Here is a 16933-nt window from a genome sequence, read left to right as displayed (position 1 = left end):
TGCTGTCTGAGATCTTCTTGTAAACCCTGAAAATATTAAATTTAATTAAAAATTTAATGACTGTTGGATCAAGGATGCAGAAGAGAAAGGGATGTATCAGTGCGTGTGATACCCTTACTCCAAGCAGCATCTTCTCTCAAATTGCACCCAGAATGAGTTGTAGATAGTTGTCGACACCTGGCCCACTCTCGGCCTAAAAGGATTTCTTTCTTGCTGAAACCTCTGCAGCCTTATCTTTCAGTTGTATTTTATCTTCTTGCGTTTTAAATTCTCTCAGCTTGCCTCACACACACCAGACATAAGAGCTAAACAAAATGTGTTTAGTGCCTGAGGGAATTAATTTTCTGCCTGGGATAACTAGACAAAGTGTGATGCAATTCCTCCCCTGAATTTAAAATGCTTTAAGGCAATCATCCTCATCCAATAAAAACAGAGGGAAAATGGGTGACCTTAAAAGACATTTTTCTGAAACCTAAGATTCTCACACACACACACACAAATGCTTCTGATAATTCTGGGTGTAGACAGATGCTCTCTTCCTCTCTGTACTTCCCCAAGTTTTTGTCAATGGGCTATTGTTAAAAGTGTGGACTTTCTCCCAGACCACATCCTGTCTGTCTTATGGAGAAAGACACTGCTGAAGTATATTGAAAAGTCCTGTTTTTCCGAGTGTGGAGAGAAAACAAATTAACCTCAAGATGATAGTTCCAAATGCAACTCAGAACTGTGGAACTTATGTTGGAAATCACCTGATGAACGCAGGGAACTATGTTTGTTTCAATGACAACCCTAAGTCTTTCACACAAAACGAAACCACAGGGCTCTCACTACTGCCTACATTAGAGTCGGACACGACTGACGTGACTTAGCAACAGCAGCAGCACAAATGGCAGAGGTAAGAAGGAGCAGATGCAAACACCTGAACCTCAAAACAAGAGTCATTCTTCGCCCAACTAAAACCTCCACAGAAACTACCTCTAATCTGAATAACTGGCATTCAGGAAAGAACATGTTCTGTCAAACAGAGTCTGACAACGAACCCTTAATTAAGTAAGGTGGTATTTTAAAATCAATCAATATAAGACACATTTCAACTACTACCAAATTAGAATTAATAATGAGATAAAAGTGAAATAAAAGCAAAGAGAGGAATAAGAACATCAGATTCAGAATTAGGGTGACCCATCATCCCAGCGTGCCCTGGACTGAGAGATTCCCCGAACAAAAAATTTCAGAGCTGAAAATCAGGACAGTTCTGGGAAAACCAATACAGTTGCTCACCTATGTGAACTGAATTTTTTTCATCTTAATGGTTCCTTATAGAAGGTAAGGAGAAGGGGAGAAAACAATAAGTAAAATTTGGAATAAAAATGGTATCAAGAAAATTGTTATTTAAATTATACAGTAAGATCTCCCTATGCCCCTACAAAATATTTCTTGCGCACCAAAGAGCAGGCAAAGATGTGAATCTCCTAAGGAAATATTAGCTCATGCTTTGGGCATTGATAAAAACATCACTTGCTTTAACCTTCACGTATCAGCAGCTCCAAAGCTCAGTTCTAAGTGTGTAGATGACCTTTAGCAATTATACAAAACATCACAGAATAAATTTTATACGCCAGTCTTTCCTCTAGCTTTATCTTATTCTATTGTCCTTTCCTTCTTATGATCCTATTTTATTCACACACGTTTTGAAGGTCTGTTGCTTTTTTTTTAAATTCTACTAAAGTTGTTTTTTTTTTTTTCAAGAGAGATAGGATTTGAACTGGCAGCACTAAACGGCGAGCAATTTCCCCCGCTCCAAGGAGACAGACAATGTCTGGAGACATTTTTTGATTGTCCCAACTGAAGAGAATCAACCTGTTTGAAATTTAAAGAAAGAAAAAAAAAAAACATACTTCAAATGTATAATAAACACTATGATTATTGGAAACCTGAATTATCAATATAATTGTTTCTGATATTTCTAAGTAATACCAAAGAGGAATTTAATGTTGCCCTCAATAATAAACATAAATTCCTAAAGACTCATAGTTGTTGTTAGCATATTTCCCACAAAGCCCATCATGTTAAAATGAGCTTTCACACACACACACACTTCCTTTACCATAATAAGCATAAATAGTTGATGATGGACTAATCAATAGATACAGGAAATAGGATCCATGACATAGACACAGAAGTAGAACTTGGAGCGATTTATTTGTGAAATAGCAACCTTGTTTTCGAATACAATAGATTTAGCTTGAATCAGAGGAAAAGAGCAAAGGGCACATATTGTTGGAGATGATAACCCTTGTGTTCAGTGGAAGAAGGCGACACACAAGTGTGGATATCAAAAAGCCAGCCAAAAGAAGGAAAAAACAGCTATAAAAAGCAGATGGTTTGAGGAGAAAGGAAATGTAAAACAGAATCCAAAAATGTATATGCATCAAAATAATAACATAAATGATTCTGGCAAAAACAGCTCTGTAGAAATGCAACAAATGGCTAAAAACAGAAAGGCACAGCGAGATTAAAAATGTAAGCATTCAGGGGCAATAAAGAGAAATACCTATTACCTGCATATTTTTCAGAGCCTAAAAGCTGAGCAATTTAAATTGATCCATGCTAAAGCTAAATAGCAAACACTGACAAAGATTAGTAGAAACCAGAGTAGACAGCCCCAGATGTACAATTAAATCTAAAGACCAATTAAGTCATTTAGAAATTTATGTTGCATTTGAAAAGAGGTTGTTTCATACACTGTTCTTTGTATTTGCTCACCAAGGTCTGAAAGGATTGCAATATGAGTTGCTTCTCCCAATACTAGTGGTGGATTTGTCAATGACCCATTCATACACTGCCACCTGGTCCACTTTGGAGCCAATGTGTAATGTGCCTACAGAGCTAGGAGGTGTCTTCTGGCTGAGAAAGCAGATATTCCCTAACACAACTATGCAGCCATGCATTGGACACCTAGAAGCCACCGAACGCCTCCTTCCTGCTCCTGACTCCCTTCCTGACTCCAGCCCAACTCTACATTCCACTTCTAGAATTCAGATCTGATGCTCTGTCGGCCCTTCTGGCTCCCAGCTTGATGGAGAGTTTCTAAATCCAACAAGAGGAAAATGCTACAAGCTGAGCAGTAAAGCAAATAGAAACAAGGGCACAGGATCAAGAGAGAGCTGCCTTCAGGATGTAAGTTTGGATCAGCCGGGTTGAACAGGAGAAACTTAAGATGGGTAGCAAAATCATCAAGCAGGAAGCAGCCTGTGGAGTGACGATACTGCTGTTATTACTGATATATGGTGCATTTGTGTACATGGGCCTGGTCTATTTTTTAAAGCAGAATTAAATACACAGTATCTTCTTTCTGTACATTGAGTAATTTGAATATAATTATGGTCCTCCACTCAATCAATGTTTTGCACTTAAAGACATGTCCTTATATCAAGAACTTTTGGACAATCTGGAAACCACTTCTGGGCACCTAAGAATATTTCTAATATGGCAAATTTTGGCTGATTTTGAGCATCTGACTAATTACGCAGTCATAGGCTAACTAAATTCTGGCTAATAGTTCACCAAACCATTTCCAGATGTGTGGCTAGGCTATATTTCCTGGCCTTTCCAGCAATTAGGTATCCTGTGATAGGGTTCTGGCCAACAGAACTGAGTGGAAGTGAGTTCTGTGGAATTTCTAAGCCTCTTACACAATCCTCTATTTTCTCTCTTTCAGTGATGGTTAGCTAAAGGTAGGATGGTACAACCACAAGCTAAAAAAAAAAAAAAATCTGATTTCCTGAGTTACCATAAACCTATGTCAGCAAACTTTCTATAAAGGACCAGACAGTAGATATTTAAGGCTGTACTGTCTCTGTTGCAACTACTCCACTCGAGTCCCACGGCACAAAAGCAACCACTGACAGCACAGACACAAATGTGATAGCTGCATCCCAATAAAACTCTGCTTAGTAAAATTGGGTGCCAACCCAGATCTGACCTATGTACCACAGTTTGTCAAACCCCAATATTATAGAACAACCAAAAGATTGAAAAATAACCTCCTACTGTGTTAAGCCACTGAGCCCTTGAGTTTATCTGTTAGAGAATTTAGCATTACCTTAACTAACCAAACAAAATTTTCTTTAACACATGTCATGATGGGAACCTGTGAACGTGACACCCCACAGGTTTTCAATTCTACAAGAGTCCTTTAAAACATCAAAATGCAGCAAAAAGAGATGGCCTGCTGTTTTTGTTTCTTTCTTTGGTTTTTCTCTGTGATGCAAACTGTATCATCTTATTTTATGGTGGAAACAGGTAAATTTTTGCCACCATCTTCCCATCTCCAGGCAGACTTGTAACACTTTTTAACAAATCATTCCATTTACTGGGAACAGTAGGGAAATCCTGCCATGCATTCAATTAATGATCTCTCCCACAGATATTGAATTTCTCCACTGGTTCTAACGAGCGGGAATCCAAAGAAAAGCATTTCTCAGAGCAAAAATGGAGCAACAGTGGGAGGACAAAGAGTTCAAAGTGAAAACTGTCAAAACTTAATTCAGCCCTCCTGCAAGCATCCACATTTTTCTATATTTTCCCATTATGTGATTGAAGCAACAAAGAGAAGAAATAATAACACTGATTTTGACTGTGGTTTATAAATTGTTATGAGAGAGAGACAGAGAGGGAGATTGAAAAGTAAGGACCTAAGGGTCATATAGACCTAGCTTGGCATTCCTGCTCGATATTGACATCTCTCTGAGCTCAGTTTCTACATATATTTAATTGTAATAATAATAAATTGGGTATAGCATCCAGCATGTAGTAGGTACTCAGAAAGTATTAATAATTATCATTAGTTTTAACTGCTACTTGCTGCCAAATTCACAAATTATCATTTCCAAATAAACCGTAAATTTTTGTTTGAATTAAAATTCTTCAAAACACAGTGTGTATTGTTGATAATTAGTACATTAATTCAAAACGTTATAGCTTATTTCACTAGACTTGTCCCTCTTCCATCACTCTTGAGAGGGTTATTTTAGACAAAAGTTTGCTCCATTACACATTCCTAAACTTCTGTATTTCCAAACTCTCTTTTTACTGGATATTTCTATATTTTATTATTTTATCCTCATCTTTCTAACATATAGACTTAATCATGTCTCTTGATATCCTCCCGCTATCCTCTACAGAATAAGTACAAACTACTTATTGAGCATTTAATGTCACCCTCCCATTGCCTCACCTCAACTGCATCTCTCTTATCTAAGTTTTAGGATTGCTGAATATTCTATAGTTTTCTAACCACAGCACAGTATTTCATACCTTGGTAGACGCTATTCTCCCTAAAATGTTCCTTATTCTGTATTTATTTGGCTAAACAAATCCAGTCTTCAAAACATGGTTGAAATGTTACTTTACTCATGCATGGAAATTAATCACTATTTCCTTTGTTCTACTAACAATACTTAATATTGCCGATCTTTATACTAAAGTATTACATATTTTAGAGTATTATAATAGGTAATACATTGACCACCAACTATGCATGGTGGCACACAGTTTATAGGCAATAAATATCTCCTTTATTCTTCAGAGCAATTTTATGTGGTTAGTTTATATTATTGTCTCCATTTTATAGATGAAGAAGCTGAGGCTTAAGTATTAATTGACTTGCCAGGGCCACTTCATTAATGAATACTGGAGTATTCTAAGTTGACAATTGTGGCCAGCAGATGTTAAATGGTACAAACAGGATGAAAATAAGAAGTAAATGTGAGCCAAGAAGAGATGTCTTTTTAAAAGCCATTAGTAACTTCTCAGAAAACAAAATTTAGAAATCAAGAAAAGTAAAGCAAACATAAAGCTTGGAATAGTGGCAATAAACACAAACTACTCTTTGAAGAAATGTATCTGCAAATAATAATAATTAAATATTAATGTTAAAATTAATGAATATATTTAATGTTTAAACAATTAATAATAATATTGGTTGTTATTATTATATAGTAAAGACCTGAGCATTTTCAGAAGCTGATTCTAAAGCAGTGCTTCTTAACTGAGTTTGACTTCACCTTCCCCACGGGCACATTTCACAACATCTGGAGACACTTCTGGTTGTCACAACTGGAGGATCCTACTAGCATGCAGTAGATAAAGGCCTAAATTACGCTAAATGTCCCATGATAGTACGATTGCTCCCCCACATCACAGAACCATCAGGTCCAAAATGTGATGAGTTTGAAACATACTGGTCCAAAAAAAAATCCATTGAAGAGAAAGATTGAATAAAAAGAGAAATGTGATAACTGATAGGACAAAAATCACGAAGGAGAATAAAAGGGGTACATAACAAAACTATTACCCTTAGAAAAACTTTACCAAGAACTGCTGTCCTCGGTTCTCTTTTATTTTTTTACAGATACAGAGACTGAAGTCGAGAGAGTTTAAATAACTTAACCTTTCAAAATCTATCAGAAGTTTAATTCAAATCTTTGAGCTCCTAACTTGATGTTCTTTTAACTATGCCAGCTGGTATTTTAAGTTCAAGATTGAGGGTAATTCCTGGAGACATGATAGCATAAATAAATATCAACTATAGAGCAATTATTTTATTTACAAATTAATGACATGCCTACTGATTGTATGTTTCCATAAACAATATATTAAGCACCTTCATTTTTATTACAGGAAAGAAAAAATGTCTATAACACTGGAAAGGAAGAAGCTAAGAAGAATGCATTTAGCAAATTGTCATCAAATATTCACTCAACAGTGACACCCACAGAAGAACAATTTACAAGTTGTATGAGATTCTGAATTACATTTAATTACATATAATTTACACCAGAAATTCTGGTAATTTCACAGTTTAAAACATTACATATAATTCTTTAAAGACTTTGTAAAGCACAAACTAAAATAATAAATTATTACACTGCCACATTTCTATAAATTGTTACTCAAGCGAAAGAAATGTATGCTACTGAAAATCTGAGTCTTCAGCAAGCAGAGAAAAAGTTAAAATTCAGAGATCATTACCATATTCTTTACACTATTCCTGTCACAAAGACAAAAACAATTAAAGCAACTGTTAATGGCTTCACTATAAAACTTGGAGCATGAGCTATAATGAGAAAAGTAAATCACCATGTTTCTTTAAATACAAATAATTAAATGTGCAAGCACAGCAGAACTAGGCAAAGCAGGGGGAACCATCTAGAGAACAGAGGGCTGACCTATGCAGCCACGGGCCTGGCCAGCACTGCAAGCGCTGCTGTGTGAGCGAGTCCACAGGAGTGTCCACAGTCCTCAGCAACCAGGCATCGTCGCCATGAAGGAAACAGCTGGAGGCCAGAGACTGCCCTCTACTCTACTGACATCTGCTGCTGTGTATTTCTATCATGGGATTGCTTTTATATATCAATATTTTTGTTTTTCAAACAATTTGATGGAGACCATGTGTCAACTTAATTGTCTTCTGATCATTCCAGGCACTTGGGCACACCAGTGTTTTATTTGCAACTCACTAGCAATGCTAATTAAATATTTAAACCTTATCAATACATATAGAAATTAAGTCAGCCAACAGCGTTTCTTCTCTTCCCCTGGCACCACAAGGAGTCCTCCTTGCTTGCAATGTAGTTTATTGGTAAGAACAGCATCTTCTGGAACCACAATCTGAATCCATATTCTACCACATTGAGATACTGGCAAGCAATTTAATTTCAGTTTCAGTTTATTCATCTGTAAAATGGGGATAGCAACAGTACTTATATCATAAAGCTATTGCAAGGACTGAATGGAATACTCCATGAAGTGCTCAGTCCAATAAATGGCATCTAGCAAACCTCTGTAAGCATTAGTTAATATTAGCTCCTTTCCACTCTGATTTCTCTGAAATGTCATTGACAGTGTAATTTTGTCTCATTTTTACATAAGAAGAGACTCCTTCATTGTCTACCAAATGCCTCCATCTGCCTACATCTATAATCTGATCCCCTAAACTGTTTCTTTTCATTAATAGTCTGCTTAAATTATAATGGCTTTCCCACTTGGTATCCCTCTGTGAAATCCTCTCCACAAAAGAATGCATTAAATTCCAACTACTTGATGATGAAGTATTTTTTGAATGTTCCAGCCAAATAAGATTTCTGTCCAATGCAAACTCTGACAAAACAACTTCCCTCATTAGCAATATTATCCATATATTCTCTTGCCTATGTCACAATTTCTGTTTTTTTTTTAATATTCAGTTTAATGCTTCTCAGTATCTTCTGTTCTCAAAGCATTAGTTTTGGGACTATATGAACAAAATAGTAAGAAGTGATCTCTCCCTTGATTGTTCTTACAACTAATAGGGTAAGAATATTAATCAAACCTCCATTCTACTATGTACAAGTATTTTCTTTCTATCTCCCCAACTGAATGTAAACTTTCCTTCCTTTTAACCTGCAAAACACTTATTCTTTTCTTTGACTTTGGAAGTAAGTCTTTCAAAAAAGGTGAAATTTGGAGGAAAAAGTATAAATAGAATATTGCAACTATATCATGAAGAGAGAATGTAACATAAAGGCAAAAAAAAAAAGGGCATTGTAGAGACAAATCTAGATTCAAACTCTGGATTTTGACACTAGTACTTAACTGTTTGATCCTATGCTGGTTTCCCACTCTATCTAGGCCTCAGTTTAATCCTCTGTAAATGTGGACACAATGCCTTCTTTGAAACACTGTGAGACTAAAATGAGAAATTTCCTATAAAGTACAAGATCAGTTCAGTTCTGTTCAGTCACGCAGTCATGTCCATCTCTTTGTGATCCCATGGACTGCAGGATACCAGGCCTCCCTGTCCATCACCAGCTCCTGGAGTTTACTCAGACTCATGTCCATTGAGTCAGTGACGCCATCCAACATCTCATCCTCTGTCATCCCCTTCTCCTCCCACCTTCAATCTTTCCCAACATCAGTCTTTTCAAATGAGTCAGTTCTTCGCATCAGGTGGCCGAAGTACTGGAGTTTCAGTTTTAGCATCAGTCCTTCCAATGAATATTCAGGACTGATCTCCTTTTGGATGGACTGGTTGGATCTCCTTACTGTCCAAGGGACTCTCAAGAGTCTTCTCCAATACCACAGTTCAAATGCATCAATTCTTTGGTGCTCAGCTTTCTTTAAAGGCCAACTCTCACATACACGCATGACTACTGGAAAAATGACAGCTTTGAATAGATGGAGCTTTGTTGGCAAAGCAATGACTTTGTTTTTTAATATGCTGTCTAGGTTGGAACTTTTCTTCCAAGGAGCAAGTGTCTTTTAATTTCATGGCTGCAGTCACCATCTGCAGTGATTTTGGAGCCCCAAAAAATAAAGTCTGACACTGTTTCCATTGTTTCCCCATCTATTTACCATGAAGTGATGGGACCAGATGCCATGATCTTAGTTTTCTGAATGTTGAGTTTTAAGCCAATTTTCCCCCCTCTCCTCTTTCACTTTCATGAAGAGCCTCTTTAGTTCTTCTTCGCTTTCTGCCGTAAGGGTGGTGTCATCTGCATATCTGAGGTTACTGATATTTTCCTGGTAATCTTGATTCCAGCTTGTGCTTTTTCCAGCCCAGCGTTTCTCATGATGTACTCTGTATATAAGTTAAATAAGTAGGATGACAATATACAGCCTTGACGTACTCCTTTTCATACTTGGAACCAGTCTGTTGTTCCATGTCCAGTTCTAACTGTTGCTTCCTGACCTACATACAGATTTCTCAAGAGGCAGGTCAGGCGGTCTGATATTCCCATCTCTTTCATAATTTTCCACAGTTTGTTGTGATCCACATAGTCAAAGGCTTTGGCATAGTCAACAAAGCAGAAGTAGATGTTTTTCTGGAACTCTCTTGCTTTTTTTAATGATCCAATGGATGTTGGCAATTTGCCTTTTCAAAATCCAGCTTGAACATCTGGAAGTTCACAGTTCACATACTGTTGAAGCCTGGCTTGGAGAATTTTGAGCATTACTTTACTAGCGGGGGAGATGAGTGTAATTGTGCAGTATTTTGAGCATTCTTTGGCATCACTCTTCTTTGGAATTGGGATGAAAAACACCTCTTCCAGTCCTGTGGCCACTGCTGAGTTTTCCAAATTTGCTGACATATTGAGTACAGCACTTTCACAGCATCATCTTTTAGGATTTGAAATAGCTCAACTGGAATTCCATCACCTCCCCTAGCTTTATTCGTAGTGATGATTCTGAAGGCCCACTTGACTTCTCATTCCAGGATGTGTGGCTCTAGCTAAGTGATTACACCATTGTGATTACAAAGTACAAGGCAGATGCTCAAAAATTTATTTTCTATAATAATATTAAAAAGGTAATGCATAGGTAATCTAAGAAAGAACGGGTGAACAAGCCGTGTGTGAAAGAAATTAAAAATGAGAATAGAGGTAATACGTAGGCGACAGATCAAGCTGAAAGGAGGCTGGGCATTTAAAAGTGAAGACCAGTTTTCAGTGGTAGGTTGGCTAAGGAACTTTCACGAACAGGGATGTCTAATGCTTAATCACACGATATTTGCTGAACCATGACAATGTATAACACTCTCTCTTAACCTTAATCTCCAGATGTTTAAGTATGATCTCCTAACCAATGCGTCTCTCTTTCTCATTTGAGTGAACACCCAGGAAGAAAAGAAAAGCAGATCCATATGAGGAAAGACACTAGAAAATTCAAGAAAGGCTGAAAGTCAGAACAAGAGGTAGACAGAAAAAAGTATAAATCCTTGAAATATCATGGTGGAATACGAAATCGGGACATGAAATCTGTAATTAAAGCTATTTATTTTTTAAGACCACAATGAGCTATCATCTCACACCTGTCAGAATGACAATCATCAAAATGAACACAAATAACAAATGCTGGCAAGGATATGAAGAAAAGGGAACCCTTTTACTTTGTTGGTAGGAATGTAAATTGTGGAAATCAGTATTGAGGTTTCTAAAAAAACTAAAAACAAAATTACCATATGTTCCAGCAATTGCACTCTTGGAAAACCTCTCAAGCCCAAATTTATAAAGATACATGCACACCAATGTTCATAGAGCATTATTTACAATAGCCAAGATATGGAAGCAACCTAAGTGTCCATCAATAGATGAGTGGACAAAGAAAATGCCGTGTACACACACACACACACACACACACTACTCAGCCATAAAAAGAATGGAATTTTGCCATCTGCAGCAACATGGATGTACTTGGAGGTCATTATGCTAAGGAAAATAAGTCAGACAAAGACAAATATCCTATGATATGACTTGTGTGTAGAATCTAAAAAACACATTGAATCAGTGAATATAACAAAAAAGAAGCAGACACAAATATAGAGAACAAACTAGTGATTACCAGTGGGGGCCGGGAAGGGGAGAGAGTATTTCGTAGGTATGGTATAGGTATGCGCTTCCCAGGTGTTGCTAGTGAGAAAGAACCCACCTGTCAATGCAGGTTCCATCCCTGGGTTGGGAAGATCCCCTGGAGAAGGAAATGGCAACCCACTCCAGTATTCTTGCCTGGAGAATCCCATGGACCGAGGAGCCTAGTGGGCTACAGTCCATGGCGTTGCAGAGTTGGACATGACTGAAAGTGACTTGGTACTAAGCACACTTAGTACAGGTGTAATACAGTTAAGAAATACAAACTTAGGTATAAGATAAGCTAGAAGGATGTATTGCACAACATGAGAAAAATAGTCAATATTTTATAATTATGAATGGAGTATAGTCTTTAAAAGTTGTGAATCACTATATTGTACACCTGTAACATATAGTATTATATAGCAACTATACTTTAATTAAAAAAAGAAAAAAAAGAACAGGGAGTCTAATTTGACTGAAAAAGGTTGGGATAAGCAAGCATGAGAAAAAGAGTAGCCAGATGGAGCTAAGATAGAAGTGACACCAATCGGAGGACTGAACTATAAGACAGGAGAAGTAGCTAAAGTCTTTTTTTTTTAATCAGAATGATAAATATTTTGAATAGATGTGATAGAGAATCCCTGGGGAAGGGACCAATTTGGAATTATTACAATAACTGACAGAAAACTTAACAAGGGTCAAGCTTGTGCACAAAGGAATCAATGAAGATGTGCATAAGGGGATAAACACAAGCTGCAGTACAGAAGCAAAATCTCCAATCTCTAGCAAATATGGAACATGGAATAGCAATGTTTATTATCAGAAGTTAGACTGGGAAATCAAGATTAGATGCCTGGAATGTTGGCATGTACACTAACCAAAAACAAGCACAAGAGAAGGGAGTACCGGATTGATGATCCATTTCTGACCCTGCCATATACAGGTTTGTTTTCTCTCACCAAACTGTGAGGCCTGCTAGTGCAAGGACTAGCCAAATACTCCACATAAATGTTTCTTAATGACAGTCATCTATTGTGGGTACTATCCATGGTCTCTTTTCCTTAGAAACAGAACCCATAATTTTTAGTTGGGCACATGGTTGCTTAGAATAAACTTTACATTTTCCAGTCTCCACTACAACTAGATAAGGCCTTGGAACTATGAAATAGGCCCAATGGATGTGGAAGAATCCTTAATGAAATAGGACATGTCTTTTTAATTGAGTGCAAGTCAGTTATCCACTCAAGACTGAGAGATGGATGCCAAAATGAGGCTGGTAAACAAAAAAGTGGGAGCTTGGATCCCCGACAATCTCGTGAAGTCCCCCTGCCAGTCATGGAGCACTTACTTCCAGAGAGCCTTAAAACGAAAAGGCACGAAACCCCCGTTTTAATTCTGCTATTGTTAGGTTGCATCTTTGTTTAAACAATTTGTAGCCACATCTTATTTTCTCTAAAATAGCTACCTTGATCATGTTTGCTGTTTTCTTTAGGTCAATTTTTCCAAAGGTTTATGTAAGTCTTTATTCTTTTCTAACATTTAGAAATATTCTGGAATGCTGACCAGGCATTCTTTCCATTTGATTGAAAAATTTTTAATCTGATAAGTGACATGGTAAAAACATCCTTATAAATACAGCATTACTAACCACAGAGTCTTATTGGAATATCAGATGTATGACTGATATGTTCACTAACCAGAGACCAACCAAAATTCTCTTGTGAACAGTACTTATGGTGGTCAAGTCTTAGGCCAAGGCCATTTATCAAAGTAGAAGCTGGACTAAACCTGCAGAGATTATAGCCATGGTCAGGAGAGAAAAGTGGTTTCTCTTCCATTTAGATCAGACAAGCCATTGTCCGTACATGGAATTTTAGAAGAGAATGGCATCCTTTGCTTTTAATTATTTTCATAAAGTTAAATATTTTTTAGTCTTTGGTGGTTTACACTTTCCTAATTTCACCTTGAAATGTTTATTTTGGGCTGAGAACCCTAAGCCTGAAATTAATTACTTTCTTTTAACTGATTTTTGTTGGGTAGAAGATGCTGTCCTAAAACATAAAAGCAATAACTGTAGGACTAGAAGCACTTTAAAAATCATTCATTCTAAGCCATATGTTTTACAGGTGGAATGGTCCAAAGAGACTCATGAACATAACTAAATCTTTCTCAGCATAACTGTCTTTTCATTCATTGATTCATTCACTCATGTGTTAATCCATTCAATGACTATTTAATTGTTATGCATAAAGGATGAGGAGAGGAAACTGTAACAGAGAATAAGTTCCCAGGCTCTACATATTTTCAGTTTAGTGGGGATAGAAATAAATTATCCAGATAATTAAAACTCAGTATAAATCAAGACGTTGCAATCATTGCTACAGATGAACAACAGAAGACGGAGGGGCAGGAAAGGTAACTGGCAGAGACTTTATGAAGAAAGTCGCACTTTGCTGGACCTGAGAAGATACGAACAAGTGAGGACAGACTGGACATTTCAGACAAAAGGGTGACTTTCTTTTCAACTTGTACAGTTGATTTCTGTACGAAGACTTTTTCTTAAATTATTTTTAACATACATGTGGGTGGGAGAGTAAAATCAACTCATTCCAAAGGAGTCAGAGATGAGAATGGTAACTTTGTAAAGCTGGACACCCAAAGTTAATGCTGCATTAAAAAGTGATGCAAAGTATAAAGGAATTCCTGCGAAGTTCACCAACGAAAGGGTCATGCTACCTTTCAGCATCTGGAGAAAACGAGTGTAGTATGGTTTAAAACCCAAGAGCTACTGTTCACAAATATCATAAATTAAATGACTGAAAAAGATGTCAGTAATGAGTAAAACCGGGGTTTCAATTTACAAGTGAAAACCCAGACAAATGTGCAGTATCAAGGAAAATCATATTTCATTTTCTTCTATATTGTAATGAATTAAGCAGGCTAGGATTCACATATCCAGTCAGAAAGTGTATAAAATGCAAATGATTTACAGAAAAGTGATGGTGTCTGTATGACTTTTCACAAATAAATCTAATTTTTACTTTATAATGTATGTGAAAAATAGCTCCCCTTTACCTCATACTTGTGATCAATTATGGTTTTCAGTAAGAGAGATATCTAGGATTTAACAAGGTACTTCATCAATAAGTAGTTCTGATAACACAGGCATATTCAGAGAAGTCTGTTCATAACTTTCACAACAGCTGCACATAGGCTTACTGACTATACAAACTGCCTAACTTTTTTACACCCATATTCCTCTACTGCTCTCCAATTCACAACTTGCTTTATATGCTACCTAACAGGAAATCTGCATTTCAGCTTAAAGTCTGCAGGTAACCTTTAGTCACTAACCTTGCTGTCTTCTGTCTCCTTAGCTTTTCCTTGGAGGAGTTTCTTCTCTTCAAATTCACAGTTTGATCTGAAGGTGAGCTGACAAGAAAGCATGGAGCTCTCTAATTCAGTAAGTTCCAGAGGTCTCGAAGAAGAGCGCTGTGACCCCGTGGTGCCAAGACTTGGTATCAGAAGAGCAGTGTGAACAGGCTTTGACCCAACAGCTGGCTGCCTTAGTTTTGAGGCAACCCCAAGTACAGGCATGGCTTCTATAAAAGTATCTTCTTGCTGCCAAAGAAAATGCTTCTAACCTCAGTCTGGTAGACTCCAACTTTAGTATTTCCAGAACAAATACTTTAAACAAAACTAGCAGTCATCATGATTTAAAAAAAAAAAAACAACTAATAATATAACTTTCAGGAAGAGGCAAAACGTCCCTTCATCTTTAGTTAAGTTTGTTTCTTGCTGGCTTGAATTCTCATGTTTTCATTCTCTCATATATTCATTCTCTCTCCGCTGTTCAGTGCGTCACTGCCCATGCAATATTAAATACTCCTTTGGGGAGGAAACTTTTCTTGAAGGTAACTGCTACAGAACTCTTTCTCTAGGATTAAAGAGCTCCTAGATTTGCTGTTTCTTCTCACTAGAGCAGTCTGAGTCTGAGCATCGTGAGTGAAAAAGAACAAAAGGAAAACCCTTCAGTCCAACTGCCAAAGCAGCCAAGAGACCACAATAGTAGAAGGACAGGCATTCTTCCTGACTTCAGAAATGATCAGCCTATACTCTCTTTTTAAAGAAAATTGTATTTCCTCCAGCTTTTTAAAAAAAAAAAAAGAAAGAAAAAAAGAATGGACGCGATTAATGGCCAAAACAAACAGCTGTTGGAAGAACTTTTAGCCCGGAAACAATCTCAGCAATGAAGCTGTTTGTCTGATTTCCAGCTATTTTTCACTACTGACAGCCATGAACCATGGTGTTCATTCTGCTTCATCCCATGAAATCAGGTTAAATTCATGCAATAGCAGCTAAAACTGCTAAATCACTCAGCAGATCATGACTGCCTAGGTTATGAAAACAGTACATACGAAGAGCAAGACACCAGATATACAATAATCATTTTAAAATTTAATAATGGTGACAATAATAATATTTAGAGCTAATACATATGTGAAATGTACTACATAGCAGTTACTAGGCAAGCACTTCACACATTATCACACTTAACCAATGGGATAACTCAAGAATAGGCACATGTATTTTCTCCACTTCAGAGAAAGGCTAACTCATATTCACTTAAGTAATTTGATGAAAATCACGCAGTTGAAAAGTGAAAGAGCCTATACTATTTAAAGAGTAACTTTAAAAACTAAGAAACAATTTAAAATAAAACTATTATTCAAGCCCATTAAATCTAACTTAAAATTCTAAACTTCTAAAAAGTGTCCATTGATGCATTCAGTGGCTAAGAACAATAATGCTTCTATCCATAAAATGATTTTAATTATCAGATCAAGTTTCATTTCTGGTAAAAGCTTATCAGGATCTATAATAAAAGCAAGGGGTATGTTTTTAAGAAAGCATCTGATGTAGCATCCTGTCTTTAAAGTAGTTGCATTTAGATAATGGGTCCCCAGAGAAATTCCCCCACCATTTAGCAAAACCATACTTATATGATGGTCTTGAGATTTCAATAGAAAATTTATACTTAATAACAGAAATTTATTTGATTTTATATCCCTTACTTTGAAGAATTCTGTAAAACATTCACAGATTTCCTCGTTTTAAAATTTTTATTTATGTAAAAATTATCAACTAAAGGCCCATAGAAAAATGAATGAACATTTAGTATTCTTTCAAGAACTGGTGGCAAATATGAAAATCATAATCACTATTGTAGAAAATATCTCTATAGTGAAGGAATGATTTTATTTGTCTACTGTTTCCAAGCCTAAAATTATTATGTACTTTTAATCCAATTTAAACTTGAATTTAATCCAAGAACTAAAGTACTTTTTTTTGTTCTTTTGATATAAGTATAGAAGAAATTCAAATACAACTTAGAAATCTTGCAAACTTAAAAAGCATCTCAAGTGGGCTTTACACAATGGGATAATAAGAAACAAACACAACACTAGTAGTCATAAAGAAATAGTTACTTTACTTTACATTTCTAGTGCAAGTTAGTTGCTGTACATTTCTAGACCATTAAA

At 36.5% G+C, this 16933-nt stretch overlaps 1 protein-coding gene across 1 annotated transcript in view; it reads right to left on the bottom strand.

Annotated features, from left to right (window-relative positions):
• NAV3 (neuron navigator 3) overlaps positions 1-14987 on the bottom strand; it is a 382585-nt gene extending 367598 nt beyond the window's left edge. The window contains exon 1 of the mRNA XM_052639853.1: positions 14745-14987. Coding sequence (XP_052495813.1) covers positions 14745-14987 — 243 coding nt within the window. The remainder of the gene's footprint in view (positions 1-14744) is intronic.
• Between the last annotated feature and the right edge of the window lie 1946 nt (positions 14988-16933).

This window comes from Budorcas taxicolor, chromosome 5 (assembly GCF_023091745.1).
Source record: "Budorcas taxicolor isolate Tak-1 chromosome 5, Takin1.1, whole genome shotgun sequence".
Lineage (NCBI taxonomy): Eukaryota > Metazoa > Chordata > Mammalia > Artiodactyla > Bovidae > Budorcas > Budorcas taxicolor.
Note: the sequence above shows the minus strand (reverse complement) of the source record. Positions and strands in the feature narration are given on the sequence as shown.